The sequence below is a fragment of the Syngnathus floridae genome, chromosome 12 (assembly GCF_059516105.1).
Source record: "Syngnathus floridae isolate MCC-2025c chromosome 12, RoL_Sflo_1.0, whole genome shotgun sequence".
In the NCBI taxonomy this organism is placed as follows: domain Eukaryota; kingdom Metazoa; phylum Chordata; class Actinopteri; order Syngnathiformes; family Syngnathidae; genus Syngnathus; species Syngnathus floridae.
The window spans coordinates 7,229,852-7,242,757 of record NC_142424.1 but is presented as its reverse complement, the minus strand read 5'-3'; the positions used below and the strand labels follow the sequence as shown (position 1 = coordinate 7,242,757).

Sequence of the window (12,906 nt, the reverse complement as noted above, 5' to 3'; positions counted from 1 at the left end):
GCGTGAACTATGAAAGCCAGAATGTCGATTTACGATTTGCCAAGGAAAGAAAGAACCCCTCACTAAAAGACCACTTCTTTTATGCACGTTTTCTCCAAGCTAACGGCTAACTTTATTGCATGAAGGGATGCACAGTTATGCAACAACGGGGAGATTATGCTTCTCTTTGGGTAATCTTGATTTTATAACACTTAAAGTAGTTTTTAAATAACGTCTATGCATATATACGCCTAAATATTGTTATCCAATATATCTACTGCAATTTCACATTAGACTGCTGGTTTGAAATATACTTTTATTATTATTATATTATAATAATATTTATGTATTATTATTACCTTTTCGAACAGTGATATATGTTGTTTGTTTTTTGTTTTTTATTGTTTTTATTCTTTAAATCATGTTTGAAATAAAGATTCATTCATTATTGTTATTATTATTATCATTATTATTATTTTAATAAACATTTATGTTAAAACTTGTCTGGTGTTTTATTCCTTGTTTTTATATTCATCTTGACATTTGGTTAACTGCTTCATATGATATGTGTGTTTTACGCTGTTATATGAGTTGGTGTCCCCCAAAATAACAAATGTCGGCATAACGGATTTTTTTTTCATCTTTTAATTCAAACACAAACACATTCAGTATAATAACACCATCAACTCCAATCCAACAAATACAAAATTAAAATATGAATGTCGGTATAACGTGTGTCGGCTGGCATAGCAGCAAGGCTGTCTGTCACTCGTGAATCTTCGCGAACGAATCTGAAAATGGCGGTGGACCTAATAGAGTGTCCGAATGACGTCACAGATCAAACAGCCAATCAGAAAGTGGGGGTGAGGGCGGGTGTGGCACTTTTCACTTAAACCCTGGGTGTCGACCTCCAGTCCTCGAGGGGCCGCGTTCCAATATGTTTTGCAAGTTGCCCTCGTTAAACACACCTGCGTGAAAAGATTTGGTCATTTTCACGTACTGCAGGAGCTAAAACTTTTCACGCAGGTGCACTTAACGAGGGAATCTTGGAAAACATGTTGGAATGCGGCCCCGAGGACTAGAGCTTGACACCCGTGACCTTTGACCATGATATTCCCCTAATGAAGTGGCCTGTTATTAGATACACTTGAAAATGGCGCTGTACCTAATGGAGTGTCCGTGTGATTCCCTCGTTAAGTGCACCTGCGTGAAAAGTTTTAGCTCCTGCGGAACGTGAAAGTGACCAAAAACTTTTCACGCAGGTGCGCTTAACGAGGGTCACTTGGAAAACATGTTGGAACGCGGCCCCGAGGACTAGAGCTTGACACCTGTGACCTTTGACCATGATATTTTCCTAATAAAGTGGCCTGTTATTAGGTACACTTGAAAATGGCGGTGTACCTAATGGAGTGTCTGTGTGATTCCCTCGTTAAGTGCACCTGCGTGAAAAGTTTTAGCTCCTGCGGAACGTGAAAGTGACCAAAAACTTTTCACGCAGGTGCGCTTAACGAGGGTCACTTGGAAAACATGTTGGAACGCGGCCCCGAGGACTAGAGCTTGACACCTGTGACCTTTGACCATGATATTTTCCTAATAAAGTGGCCTGTTATTAGGTACACTTGAAAATGGCGGTGTACCTAATGGAGTGTCCGTGTGATTCCCTCGTTAAGTGCACCTGCGTGAAAAGTTTTAGCTCCTGCGGAACGTGAAAGTGACCAAAAACTTTTCACGCAGGTGCGCTTAACGAGGGTCACTTGGAAAACATGTTGGAACGCAGCCCCGAGGACTAGAGCTTGACACCTGTGACCTTTGACCATGATATTTTCCTAATAAAGTGGACTGTTATTAGGTACACTTGGAAATGGCGGTGTACCTAATGGAGTGTCCGTGTGATTCCCTCGTTAAGTGCACCTGCGTGAAAAGTTTTAGCTCCTGCGGAACGTGAAAGTGACCAAAAACTTTTCACACAGGTGCGCTTAACGAGGGTCACTTAGAAAACATGTTGGAACTTGGAGTGTCCAAGTGACGTCACAGATCAAACAGCCAATCAGAAAGTGGGGGTGAGGGCGGGTGTGGCACTTTTCACTTTCAGTTAAGCTTTGACCATGATTTTTCCCTAATGAAGTGGCCTGTTATTAGGAACACCTGAAAATGGCGGTGTACCTAATGGGGTGTCCAAGTGACGTCACGGATCAAACAGCCAATCAGAAAGTGTGGGTTGCTCCGCCAAACTGGGGGCGTGGCCACCTTATGTATTTACACATAAATACTTGCTTTTACATTTGTTTACATATGCGTACGTATACAAAGCGAGGTTCCAATTCTAAAAGAACTTTTGGACACATGTTCACATCTAGGATCGAACCAACCCCTTACCGAGCAGGAGCCCGTATCATTAACCATTCGGTTATTTCGACCTGACGGCTACTGGCCGTCTGCACTGTTTTGTACTAGTCATGTGCATTCCAGTTCTTGTAAGGGAACTGAATCTTTGGAATCGGTTCACTCAAAAGATTTGTTCAAAAGAATCGTTCACTGAAACGTTCGCTATATTTTCTTATTCATTTATTCTTTTTTTTTTTCTAACCTCGTGTAGTGTACCTATTGAAGTGTGCCTAATCAAAGGCCACTTCATTAGGGAAAAAGCTTAAGTGAAAGGATCCACACCCGCCCTCACCCTCACCTCCTGATTGGCTGTTTGATCTGTGACGTGATGTAAACACTCCATTAGGTACACCGCCATATTCAGGTGTACCTAACCACAGGCCACTTCATTAGGGAAACATCATGGTCAAAGCTCACCCCCACTTTCTGATTGGCTGTTTGATCTGTGACGTCACTCGGACGCTCTATTAGGTACACCGCCATCTTCAGCTGTTATGCCGACATTGATGTTTTAATTTTGTATTTGTTGGATTGTAGTTGATGGCGTTATTATACCGAATGCGTTTGAATAAAAGGTTGACAAAAAAATCCGATATGCCGACATTTATTAGTTTGGGGGACACCAACTCCTGAAGTAAAACACATATTGTCATATAAAGCAGTTAACCAAATGCAACCAAACCATACCAGCTCATTGGCCTTGTGGTGTGTGTGTCCGCCCTGAGACTGGGAGTTCGTGGGTTCGATACCCAGCCGCGTCACACCCTGAAAAATGGATTCCAATGCCTCCCCACTTTACACTCTGCATTAAAGGTTGGATTGGGGATGCTGTGAGGAGCTGCACCCCACAGTTATTATTAGCAATGTAAAGCTTCTACTCTGGAAGCTCGTCTGAGGACGAACTTAAATGTCTTATTTTTGTTTTAATTGGTGAATATTAAAACAAGGAATAAAACACCAGACAAGTTTTAACAAATGTTATTTAATAAAAGAAAAATATTAAAAGTGTTTTTAAGTGTTTGTATTTAAAAAATACTATAAGTGTTATTTAATCAAGATCACCCAAAGAGAAGCATAATCTCACCGTTGTTGCATAACGGCTCATCCCTTCATGCAATAAAGTTAGCCGTTAGCTTGAAGAAAATGTGCATAAAAGAAGCGGTGTTTCAGTGAGTGGTTCTTTCTTTCCTTGGCTTCTGGCTTACATAGTTCACGCCAGGAGGGAGACGCAACACGTTCACTGACTGATCCGTTGATGCACGGGAAGGCAGTTCACCCATTAACTCGTTCGCGAACGGGAAAGCCTGGATTTGTTCCCTCAGTGATCCGTTCTCGCGATGAACTGGAAATACAAATCACTCACTCACAGATCCGTTCAGTTGAAGAACGGGAAATACAATTCACGACTCCTTCGTGAACGGAAAGTGACGTCTATTACTTATTCGTTTTGTTTTACGGCGTGGTGGCACCAGCTTCAATGCGCATTACTGGTTGAAGTCATATGAACTGAAAAAAGAATCACTTCCTAGAGTGATTCGTTCACTCTCAATCACTGAACAAATTCGTTGAACGATTCGTTTGAACGAATCTTTTGAGTGAACCGATTCTAAAGATTCAGTTCACTAATAGGAACTGGAATGCACATCACTAACTGGAGCTACATAATTACTGGGAATTACATATTGGAAGCGAAAATCACAAATTGTTGTAGTCGTGTGCCTTCCTTTGAGAAATGTGCAGTTGATCAAATACCATTTTGCCGTCACATATGATGGACTACAGTGGACACATCGTGAATATTAAGTCCCCCATTGACTTTGGTGTGTCACTTAAGCACCATCATAAATTGTACGCTGGCCGCTTGTTTGCTTGGGATGACAATAATTGTAGTTATTCTAAGGGTGGCAACGGTGTGTTGCTAGGCAATAATTAAACAACGGCTATCTTACTTGGTTTCATATTATTGGAAAAGCTGAGAAAATGGCAGTTGGCCTTCTGAGAATTTCCAACAAAATGTTCTTCTTAACAGTTGAACAATAAAGTGCTTTAAACTCGGTTCGGTAAATTCAAGGAATCAACTGAAAACTGATACACACTGCCAGCTTTCTTCAAATATTTTCTCCAATACAAAAGTAAACAGCTGAATAAAAATGGTAAAAAGGTGCACACTACAAACACCATAATGTATTGAAGTGTTGAAACTCAAGTTTGCAAAATCGCCCGTCATGTACAATAAAGCCAACAGTCGCCTTTTGACTGATCGATTCAGACCGAGTATTGAGTGAGACAACACCCACACGGGGTGTTTTATTAGCAAAAAATATGTAAAAAAATAGCAACTACAGATACTTCCAACATTCTGTCAGCATATTGTCGCATTCCAAGTCTTACTGCGCTCAAGGTGTAATGGAATTGCTCTCAACCGTAAAATTTACATTAACACGTGCAATTTTATCACAGCCTCGGAAAACACCATCCACGAGAAATGGTAATGTTCTGTAATTCCATAACGGTAAAAATTCATTCCCTGAGCCTGAGCAAGACGCCGAGTGAGATCAATTTGAGACAAAATGTATGCAACGGAGTTATAAATCATAAGGCTTTCTTTCTCTCTCTTTTTTTTTTAATACAGTAGGCTCTGACTGGAAAAGTCACAGGATTCATCTTCATCATCTAATATTTCATTTTGCATTGCCAAAGGCCTCTCTGTTTATGTGGGAAACAGCAAAAAGTGGAAGTTGAAGGCTTTGGGTTATGACGTACATCTGCATATCAAAGTGAAACAGAGGATGGGGGGGGGGGAATTAGGTAAATAATAGCCTGCATTTACATATTGCTCTAAAAATATTTTTCCAAAAAAATGAGGGCACGTGCACAGGGAGCCAGGTAGTAATACGACAAAGCTTTTGTTCCTTTGACAAAAAAGTCGCAGTGGATTTGATAAGCGTTCTAAGTGAGCTGACTCACGCATGCTTAATTAGCAGGAAGTGGCTGGTGACATCATACTCGTGGGCTCCGCTTGTCTGGTTAGACTGACGGAGATGGGGGAAAAACAGTAATGTAAATGTGATGAGCTGATAATGAAGAGGTGGCAGCTCAATGGGGTTTTAACACAAACATATTTTGTCCATGGCACCCTGCATCAGACACCACTAAATGTAGTACTCGTAAAATGAATCATAATTTTAACAAACTATTTTACAGGTTATCAAATCCCTTTAATATGAGGTACAGGGAAACACCACTTTATTTAACATGCCTTTAAAATAATAGAATAGGGCTGAACGATTAATTTTGTGAATGCGATTTGTGTTGCAATTATTTTTCTTCAAGGTTCATTTCCCATGTACTTTTCAACAATTAATCCGTATTACAACAAACTATCAAATCAATTATGCATGAAGTGATATTAAGGACAGGAAAAGTTAGATAATGCCTACTTATGTCGTAAATTTGTTCTAATTTAATAACGGATAAGCGCCAACGGGTATTACACCTTTTCGGTGACCCCGAATATCTCGAAATTGGGGAATGCATTATTTGGCTAAATTAGAATATTTTTAATTAGTGAAATTGATCTGCGCATGTGTTCAGCTTCTTTGCAGAAAGAAAGAAGTGAAGTCTCCATGCCCTCCATCTCCTCGTTTATAGAATGTTTTTAGTTTGCAATTCTAATTTCCAGGACAAGCTTTCTTTATCATTTCAAGTGAACTCGATATACAGTAGTCAGCGGAGGCGGTAATCGAAGGCCGTAATCGGAGGCTTCGCTAATTGGCTGCTTAAGAGTGCTGTTGTCCCAAGAGGTATCTTGAAGGATAAGATGCAGACAATTTATGTATGCACCCGTGGCAAGTCAAACTGAAGTCATTTCTATTGGTAATATTAAATGAATAACAATAAAAAAGAGTTCGGGGGTACACTGACTATATTAGATTTTCCCTTCAAAATTGTACAAACTGCAAAAGAAAATTCAGCCAGAACAGAAAAAAAAAAAAACTATAGAAAAACACTGGAGGAGCAAAAAGTTCTGTTTTATTAACTAACATCAACTGGAGGGATTTTTTTCTGATGGGTTAAAAACCCTGGATTATTTTTTTCCTATTTCAAATCCAGCAACTTTGAGGTTATACGCCAAATTACTAGTTCCAGTACCGAGCAATCAGTGACTGGCAGACGTTCACCAACATCCACATAATTATGTCAGAGATAAAACAGAAACCGAGCAGGAAACAGAAATGACTCTAAGCCGTGATCACAGCAATTCCACTCTGGTGCTTTAGGGGGAAATACACATTTGGTTAATAACTACCAAGCAGCTTAAAGGGGCAAACTATGGGAAATGACTTTTTAATTGATTGGATGCAAATAATTGGGTCCATCAAGCGCCTGGCCACCCATTAAGTGAAATCACACAGCCAAGTAAATCACTGCACTGGAAGCATGTGTGCACAAAAAAAAACATGAGTAGGTGAGTTTTTGTGTGTTTTTTTTTTTTTTTATGCTTAGGAATTTTGGGGAAAATGCATGTGTCCTTTAGGCAGTTTCATGAGACAAAAGTGCACTTCTAAGCATCATGAATGTTTCAAACAATTCCTGAATCATATCGTTACACGATGCACTGACCGGTAAGCCTGAGGGTGCGTTTACTCAAGCACCAGGATGTGGGAAGGTGGGGGGTATTCCGCCAGGGTGGGCGGGGCAACCCACTGATGCTGTGTCCTTGAAAAGCATCAGTGTAGTGTGTATGCGAATGATTAAATAGAAGGAAGTCAGAGAGAGAGTGCGTTACTGCCCGCGCGTACTTCGGCATGGATACTCTTATCACCACCATCTCGCTTTCATCGCATGCGACTTATCAAGGCGCAGCACCTTGGAGGAGGAATATGACCAGTTTTACTGGAGGGAAGCCGCCAAGAGGGGATAATGTCTCAATCCTAAATCTTCACGAGTCTCTCGTCCGCTTGTCACTCAAAAAAAACCAAGTGGTGCACGCATGGGTATAAAACTCCCCGTGGCAAGACCTATTGAGAGATGTTGAGCCTCTTTTTTCCCGACTGCATCTTTAAAACCGATAATAGGTGGCTGTTACGTCCCGAAAATGTCTCTTTAGAGACGTGGAGAGTAAACACCAAAGAGGTGAAGAGAGGCTCAAAGGGAGGATCATATTCTCGATATATAACAGCAGGTGAAGCTGGCAAAATAATGAGGTGCAGAGGAACGCCCCATGAGGTCTTACAAAATGAAACTTGCCAAAAATATATATCACATAGCAGGAAAACTGGTTTTGAAACGCTGTCCCCTAAAGTGACTGGAGCAAAATTGACTTGGTGAAGCACAAAACCGCATTTCTTCTACTGTCGTGAAAAATGCAACTGTTTTTGCAATGCATTTATCTTTAATAAAAGCGTTTATCAAATAACATAATATAACATTTTTCTGCCTAAAATAATGGAATCCTGAGGGAGGTTGTCAGATGAAAACGTTAAACAAATTATCATAAGTAATCTTCGCCACTCACAATAATTTTTGTTTTGACTCATATTTTCTCAGTATGTGAATGATATGTGTGTAAACATGCATGCTAATTACCGGAATGTCATCTGGAAGATCTGTCCCAGGTTGACTTGTTGACTTTTGTTGTCATATCCATGCAGCATCTCGCCAAACAAGGTCACGTTGAAGTGGACGGCCTGCCGCGGACATTTCGGACCCTCGCAGTTTTCTGACTGCAGCAGGCACGAGCGGCCATCTGCCGCCAGTTTGTACTCCTGCACACATCTGAGGAAATGATGGGGGTGACGTGTCAGCATGAGGTATAGTTGATGGGATAACAAAATTGACTGCCGATTCGCTTAACTCCCAGACTGTCCCTCCGTTAGGGAATAAAAGAAGCTAATGATATGTGACGCCATTCCCAAAGCGAAGCCCCGCTCAAGCAGGATTAGAATATCCTTCACCTGTCATTTCCTTACTTTTTTGCTGAGCGTCCTCCGGGTTTACGGTATGAGTTATGCAAATGGATTCGCAGATGGCCATCACTGCTTCTTGGAAGTCGGTAGAAATTGTCGAAACGGTGACAGCCAATTAAAGGGCTTTTCTACAGAGTTAATTAACAGTAGCTATTACCATACAGAGCTTTGCCAATATGTTATGAATTGTGCCATTTACATCTCGCTCGCATTGATTTATTCTAGCGGGCTAATAGAATTGTCAATGTCATGATCAAGCTCATACGCGACAAGATGAAACGTGATACAAGTATTGCTGTGAAATTATCATACTACGTGGACTCATATGTTAAAGGCGACATATTATGGAAACTTGACCTTTAAAATAACGACAAACTCTGCAGAAAACGGATTACGATCCAGATTATTTAAATGAGGCATATTGGAGGACAGACAGCATTGTGGAGCGCTGCCTTTATTTAAAGTCTTAAGAACTGTTTTGGATTGTTGGAGGAAAACTTATGCAAGCATGGGGACAACAAATATTCAATCTCAGCTATGAGGCAACGTGCAAGCCAATTTGTATTCAATGATTTTCATTGGAGTTTGTTGGAGCTAATTTCTATGCGGCCTGAAAAATTAATGAAATGGATTTTTTTAAAGAAAATGTTCATTTTTAACATTGCTCTGGCGAATAATGTCACCCGATCACCTGAAACCAAATGGGATTGGCTCCATTTCTCAGCGACCCTGAATAGGATACATATTAGGAAAAAATGGATGGATACATGAAATTCTAGCATATATTTATTACAATCCTCATCTGGGTTTATTTCTTTTATTTTTTGATGAGGTTTTGTGCAAAGCCAACACTGCTGGGATATGAAAGGAGTAACTGGCTTACAAATGTTGTTTTATGACCCCTGAAATGGGTTAAGTTGCATTTGGAGGAAACTAATATAAAATCTCCAAAATGTCAAGGTCAGACAACTAGCTGGTAAATGTTTTTGTGGGGCACTGTTGAATCATTTATTTATTCTCACCCGCAGTACATGAGCACGTTGCTGGACCCGGGCTCGTCTTGGAGGGGCACGAGCTGCTGGTGACACAGCTGCTCGCAGCCTCCGTTAAAACCGTCCGTGCAGTCGATGCCCCTGGAGTAGTCATAGCAACCAGAGCCATCTTTCATCGGCCTCAGCCCGCTAGGACACTGCTCGGAAGACACAGGCAAAGAGGAGGAGGAGACGGAAGAAGGGTGATAAGGGAGACAGAAGAAGCGAGGAAGGCACAGAGGTCAGCACATGCATTTTAATCAGGTGCCACTGAGGAGGCACAGGTAGCGGCAGAGATCAGAGAGGAGTGAGCAGCGGATGTCAAGAGAGAGGGAATCAAAGAAAAGTAGAAGCAGGAAAAAAAAAACCGTTAAATTAAATTGTGCTTCAGCTCGATCGACAACTGAAGTTTCCCACTTGAAGGCTGCTTTTATATCCTAACAAGAGGCGCAACATACTTTTTTGTTTTCTTTGATTTATAATACCAGAGAGGCATCCTTTGAACAAAATGGTATTGTGGATCAAAGATTGTTCTTTAATGCAAACACGTTTTGACTCAAAACAAATTGCCATTCCAGGAAGACACGATTCACATAGGCAGGGTACATATATACCGATAATTAAGCCAAAATTGGTCAGCAAAAGCCCAATTGTTGGATGTCTGAAAACAAATTATATTGAAAGATCATTCTGTGGTGCGCTGTGCGTCACTCAATCATTTGGGAAAACTTGGTAAATCATTAAAATTATATTTACCCACAGATATTTTTATGTGTGTAGCCAGGCAAAAACACTGTGTTTTTGTCTTACTAGTATTTTATGTTTTTTTTTTAATTCATTTTTTCGGGCATAATTTTAAATCTGATATTTATGACATCAAACTTTCCTGGAGTCTGTTTTGCGCAAACACACATAGAAACTTTTGTAACAAGTTGTGATTACACCAGGATTTCAACATCTTTTTGGGGGGGGAAAAATGAAGAGAGAGTCAGATCCAATTTGTACATTTCACAAATGTAATATCAACTTTAGTAGCGCGAGAATGGACTCGTTCATCACGACCCGCTGGGTAATTTTGCAATTGTCATGTGGGGTTTTCTGCAATTGAATAAGATGTGTAAAAGTTAGTAATCATGCTCTCTGTCTCACAAGATTCTCTACAGAGAAGTGCAGAAGGGAGCATATACCATATATTTTTTTTTTATCTTATGTATTATTCTGGTCTGTTGTCTTGCAGCAAGTCAACTCAGGCAACACAGGGAGAACGGGCATGGTTTCTTGAAGAAACATTCCAACGCAGGCATTAAGTGAGTTGGTATGACTAACACTGAAGACGCTAATGTATAATTGAAGGGTCCTTGAATGGAGAATTCACTTTTGAATGGCTTGCATACAAATAATCTCTCGAGTGCCTGCCTTCAAATCAAGTGCAAAATTAAAGCAACCAAATAAATGTTTGGCATATTTTAGTGTTTGTGAGCGAGTCATTGTGCACTTCTGCCCATACAGCTAATAATTGTTTTCTAATTAATTGGAACAGCCAGTGTTTTACTTCATATGTTGAATTTACACCCATTTTACGTGTTTTTGTGATTGTATTGGTTTATTTTAAAAAAAGGAAAGAAAATATCAGTTCCTCTATCAAAAGTTTTCAAATAGTCTCCTATATACTCTTGAAAGCAATTCCGAGTGTTGTCATAAAGCAAACTTGGTAAGGTGTTTACTATGTGCACACTCTCGCAGGGCAATTACAAATGAGACATTCATTACACTGATAATTACCAGCGAAATGATGTTTCACTCCTGAGTACACTTGAGGGGTTTAAAGAAAAAACACACACTAATTAACTTTAGAAAAATGGAGCAATAGAAAGCAAAGCACGCATTGCAAACAACCAAATGCGCACAGCAGATCCACAGCAATAAAAGTTTAGGCATCATTGCCGCTTACTGTAAATGCCGTTGGAGAATTTAAAGAAATGTCTTTGCTCATTTTTCTTAATCACCCACTAATTCTCAGTTCTAATCGAGAGAGATTCTATGGAAACCGCTGCTAATGAGCTTGTTAGAGGAGTTCAGGTAAGGCTCTAGTTTCTCTCAAAGGTATACTCAGTTCCATATCAAACTCATCCAATTGGCACAGAGGAACCTCCAAAGCGGAATGGGTTGGAATTTGACTCGCATTTTTCCAAAAATAAATGTTTCTGAATTTCATAGAAGTCAGCAAAATGTGCCAGGCCTTTTATTCTGTTTTTTTCACAGAGACAAAGAATGTGATGTTAACTCATCTTCGTCACCATATGTGTCATTGTTGTTAATCTTTTAACATTTTGGCTAAAAGTAAAATGTTCTGTGTGCCGCCACTAAAAACTGTATTCTGAGTAAATGTGTTTGTGGAATATGAATGAAGCAGACAAATCCATCTGTTTTTATTCATCTCAGGGGTTGGCCATTTTGCCTTGTACTGTCAAGTGACCAATCCCAGAAAACAGATGCTCGCTACCTGAAACGGTGAGGCCAAAGTGTTAACTACTAGTTCCCACTATTTCCAGATAAATTGTCTTTCAGAAAAAAAATTCTGAATACAAATCCACCATCAACCGAGCAGGCTTTCGACCATTAACGATATAACATTTAATGGCATCGAATAGTATGTGGGGCAAATTACTTCTTCAAGCTTCCTTTGCGATTTACATCGGTTAAATTAAGACACAACGGCTTTTAAAATCGGGTGAGGGTGTGAGAAAGGAAGTCTCGGTTGATTGCACAAAATGGTGTGACTTAATGCTTCTTATTTCAGCATGGTGCAAAAGCTAATGGTGCTAATAGAGGAGATGGATTTTAGCTATTTTGACCTTCTTAGGGGATGGCATATATACGTAAAGCAACGCTACGTTTAGATAAAGCACAGACTACTTTGTCAGCTTTTATCCAACAGACTGACTTCATTTTCATGTCTGTGCTCGTGGGAGTAACAATGCCCACTTGTCAAGGAGGGGACGCGGTAATAACAATACGCGCATATGTACACTTAGCTAATAGCTCCATTCTGCAATGGCCCCCTTCCCTACCGCCGCTTCTTTGAGTTGACTGAGAAGAGTGGCTCTTGCTTAAATAACGCCTCAGCTACACTCTGCTCTCGCCAGTCGTGACAACATAACAAATGAGGACTGAAGGTTGCTTTGTCCCGGAACTGCATTAGGCTGTGTAGCTCAGCTTGATGGCTAAAGGTATTTAAGAAAGCTGCTTTCTCAGAAACATTCTATACAAAGCAAACAAAGAGTACAAAAACTTATTTTGTTGTGATCTATAGAAACACCACATGTATTACAATCCGCTAAGGTATAACACACAAAGACGCCCATGTCAACTACATAAGAGACTAATTCAGCCTTAAAACTGCGGGCATTCACTGACCAGTCCAAAAAATAGGAACACCTGCACAATGTAATGAGAGCTTCCATATGAGCTGCAAAAAATAAATACATCTCCTTCAGAAAATATATAATGCGCAGTTTTGATTGATATTTTAACAGAATATA

At 40.1% G+C, this 12,906-nt stretch overlaps 1 protein-coding gene across 2 annotated transcripts in view; it reads right to left on the bottom strand.

Moving 5' to 3' along the window:
- astn2 (astrotactin 2) overlaps nt 1–12,906 on the bottom strand; it is a 153,798-nt gene that overhangs the window by 50,086 nt on the left and 90,806 nt on the right. For both annotated transcript variants that reach the window (XM_088391186.1, XM_088391187.1), the window contains exons 12-13: nt 9,356–9,522; nt 7,954–8,142 (exon numbers count right to left, since the gene is read on the bottom strand). In XM_088391186.1, the coding sequence (XP_088247312.1) occupies nt 7,954–8,142; nt 9,356–9,522 (356 nt within the window). The remainder of the gene's footprint in view (nt 1–7,953; nt 8,143–9,355; nt 9,523–12,906) is intronic.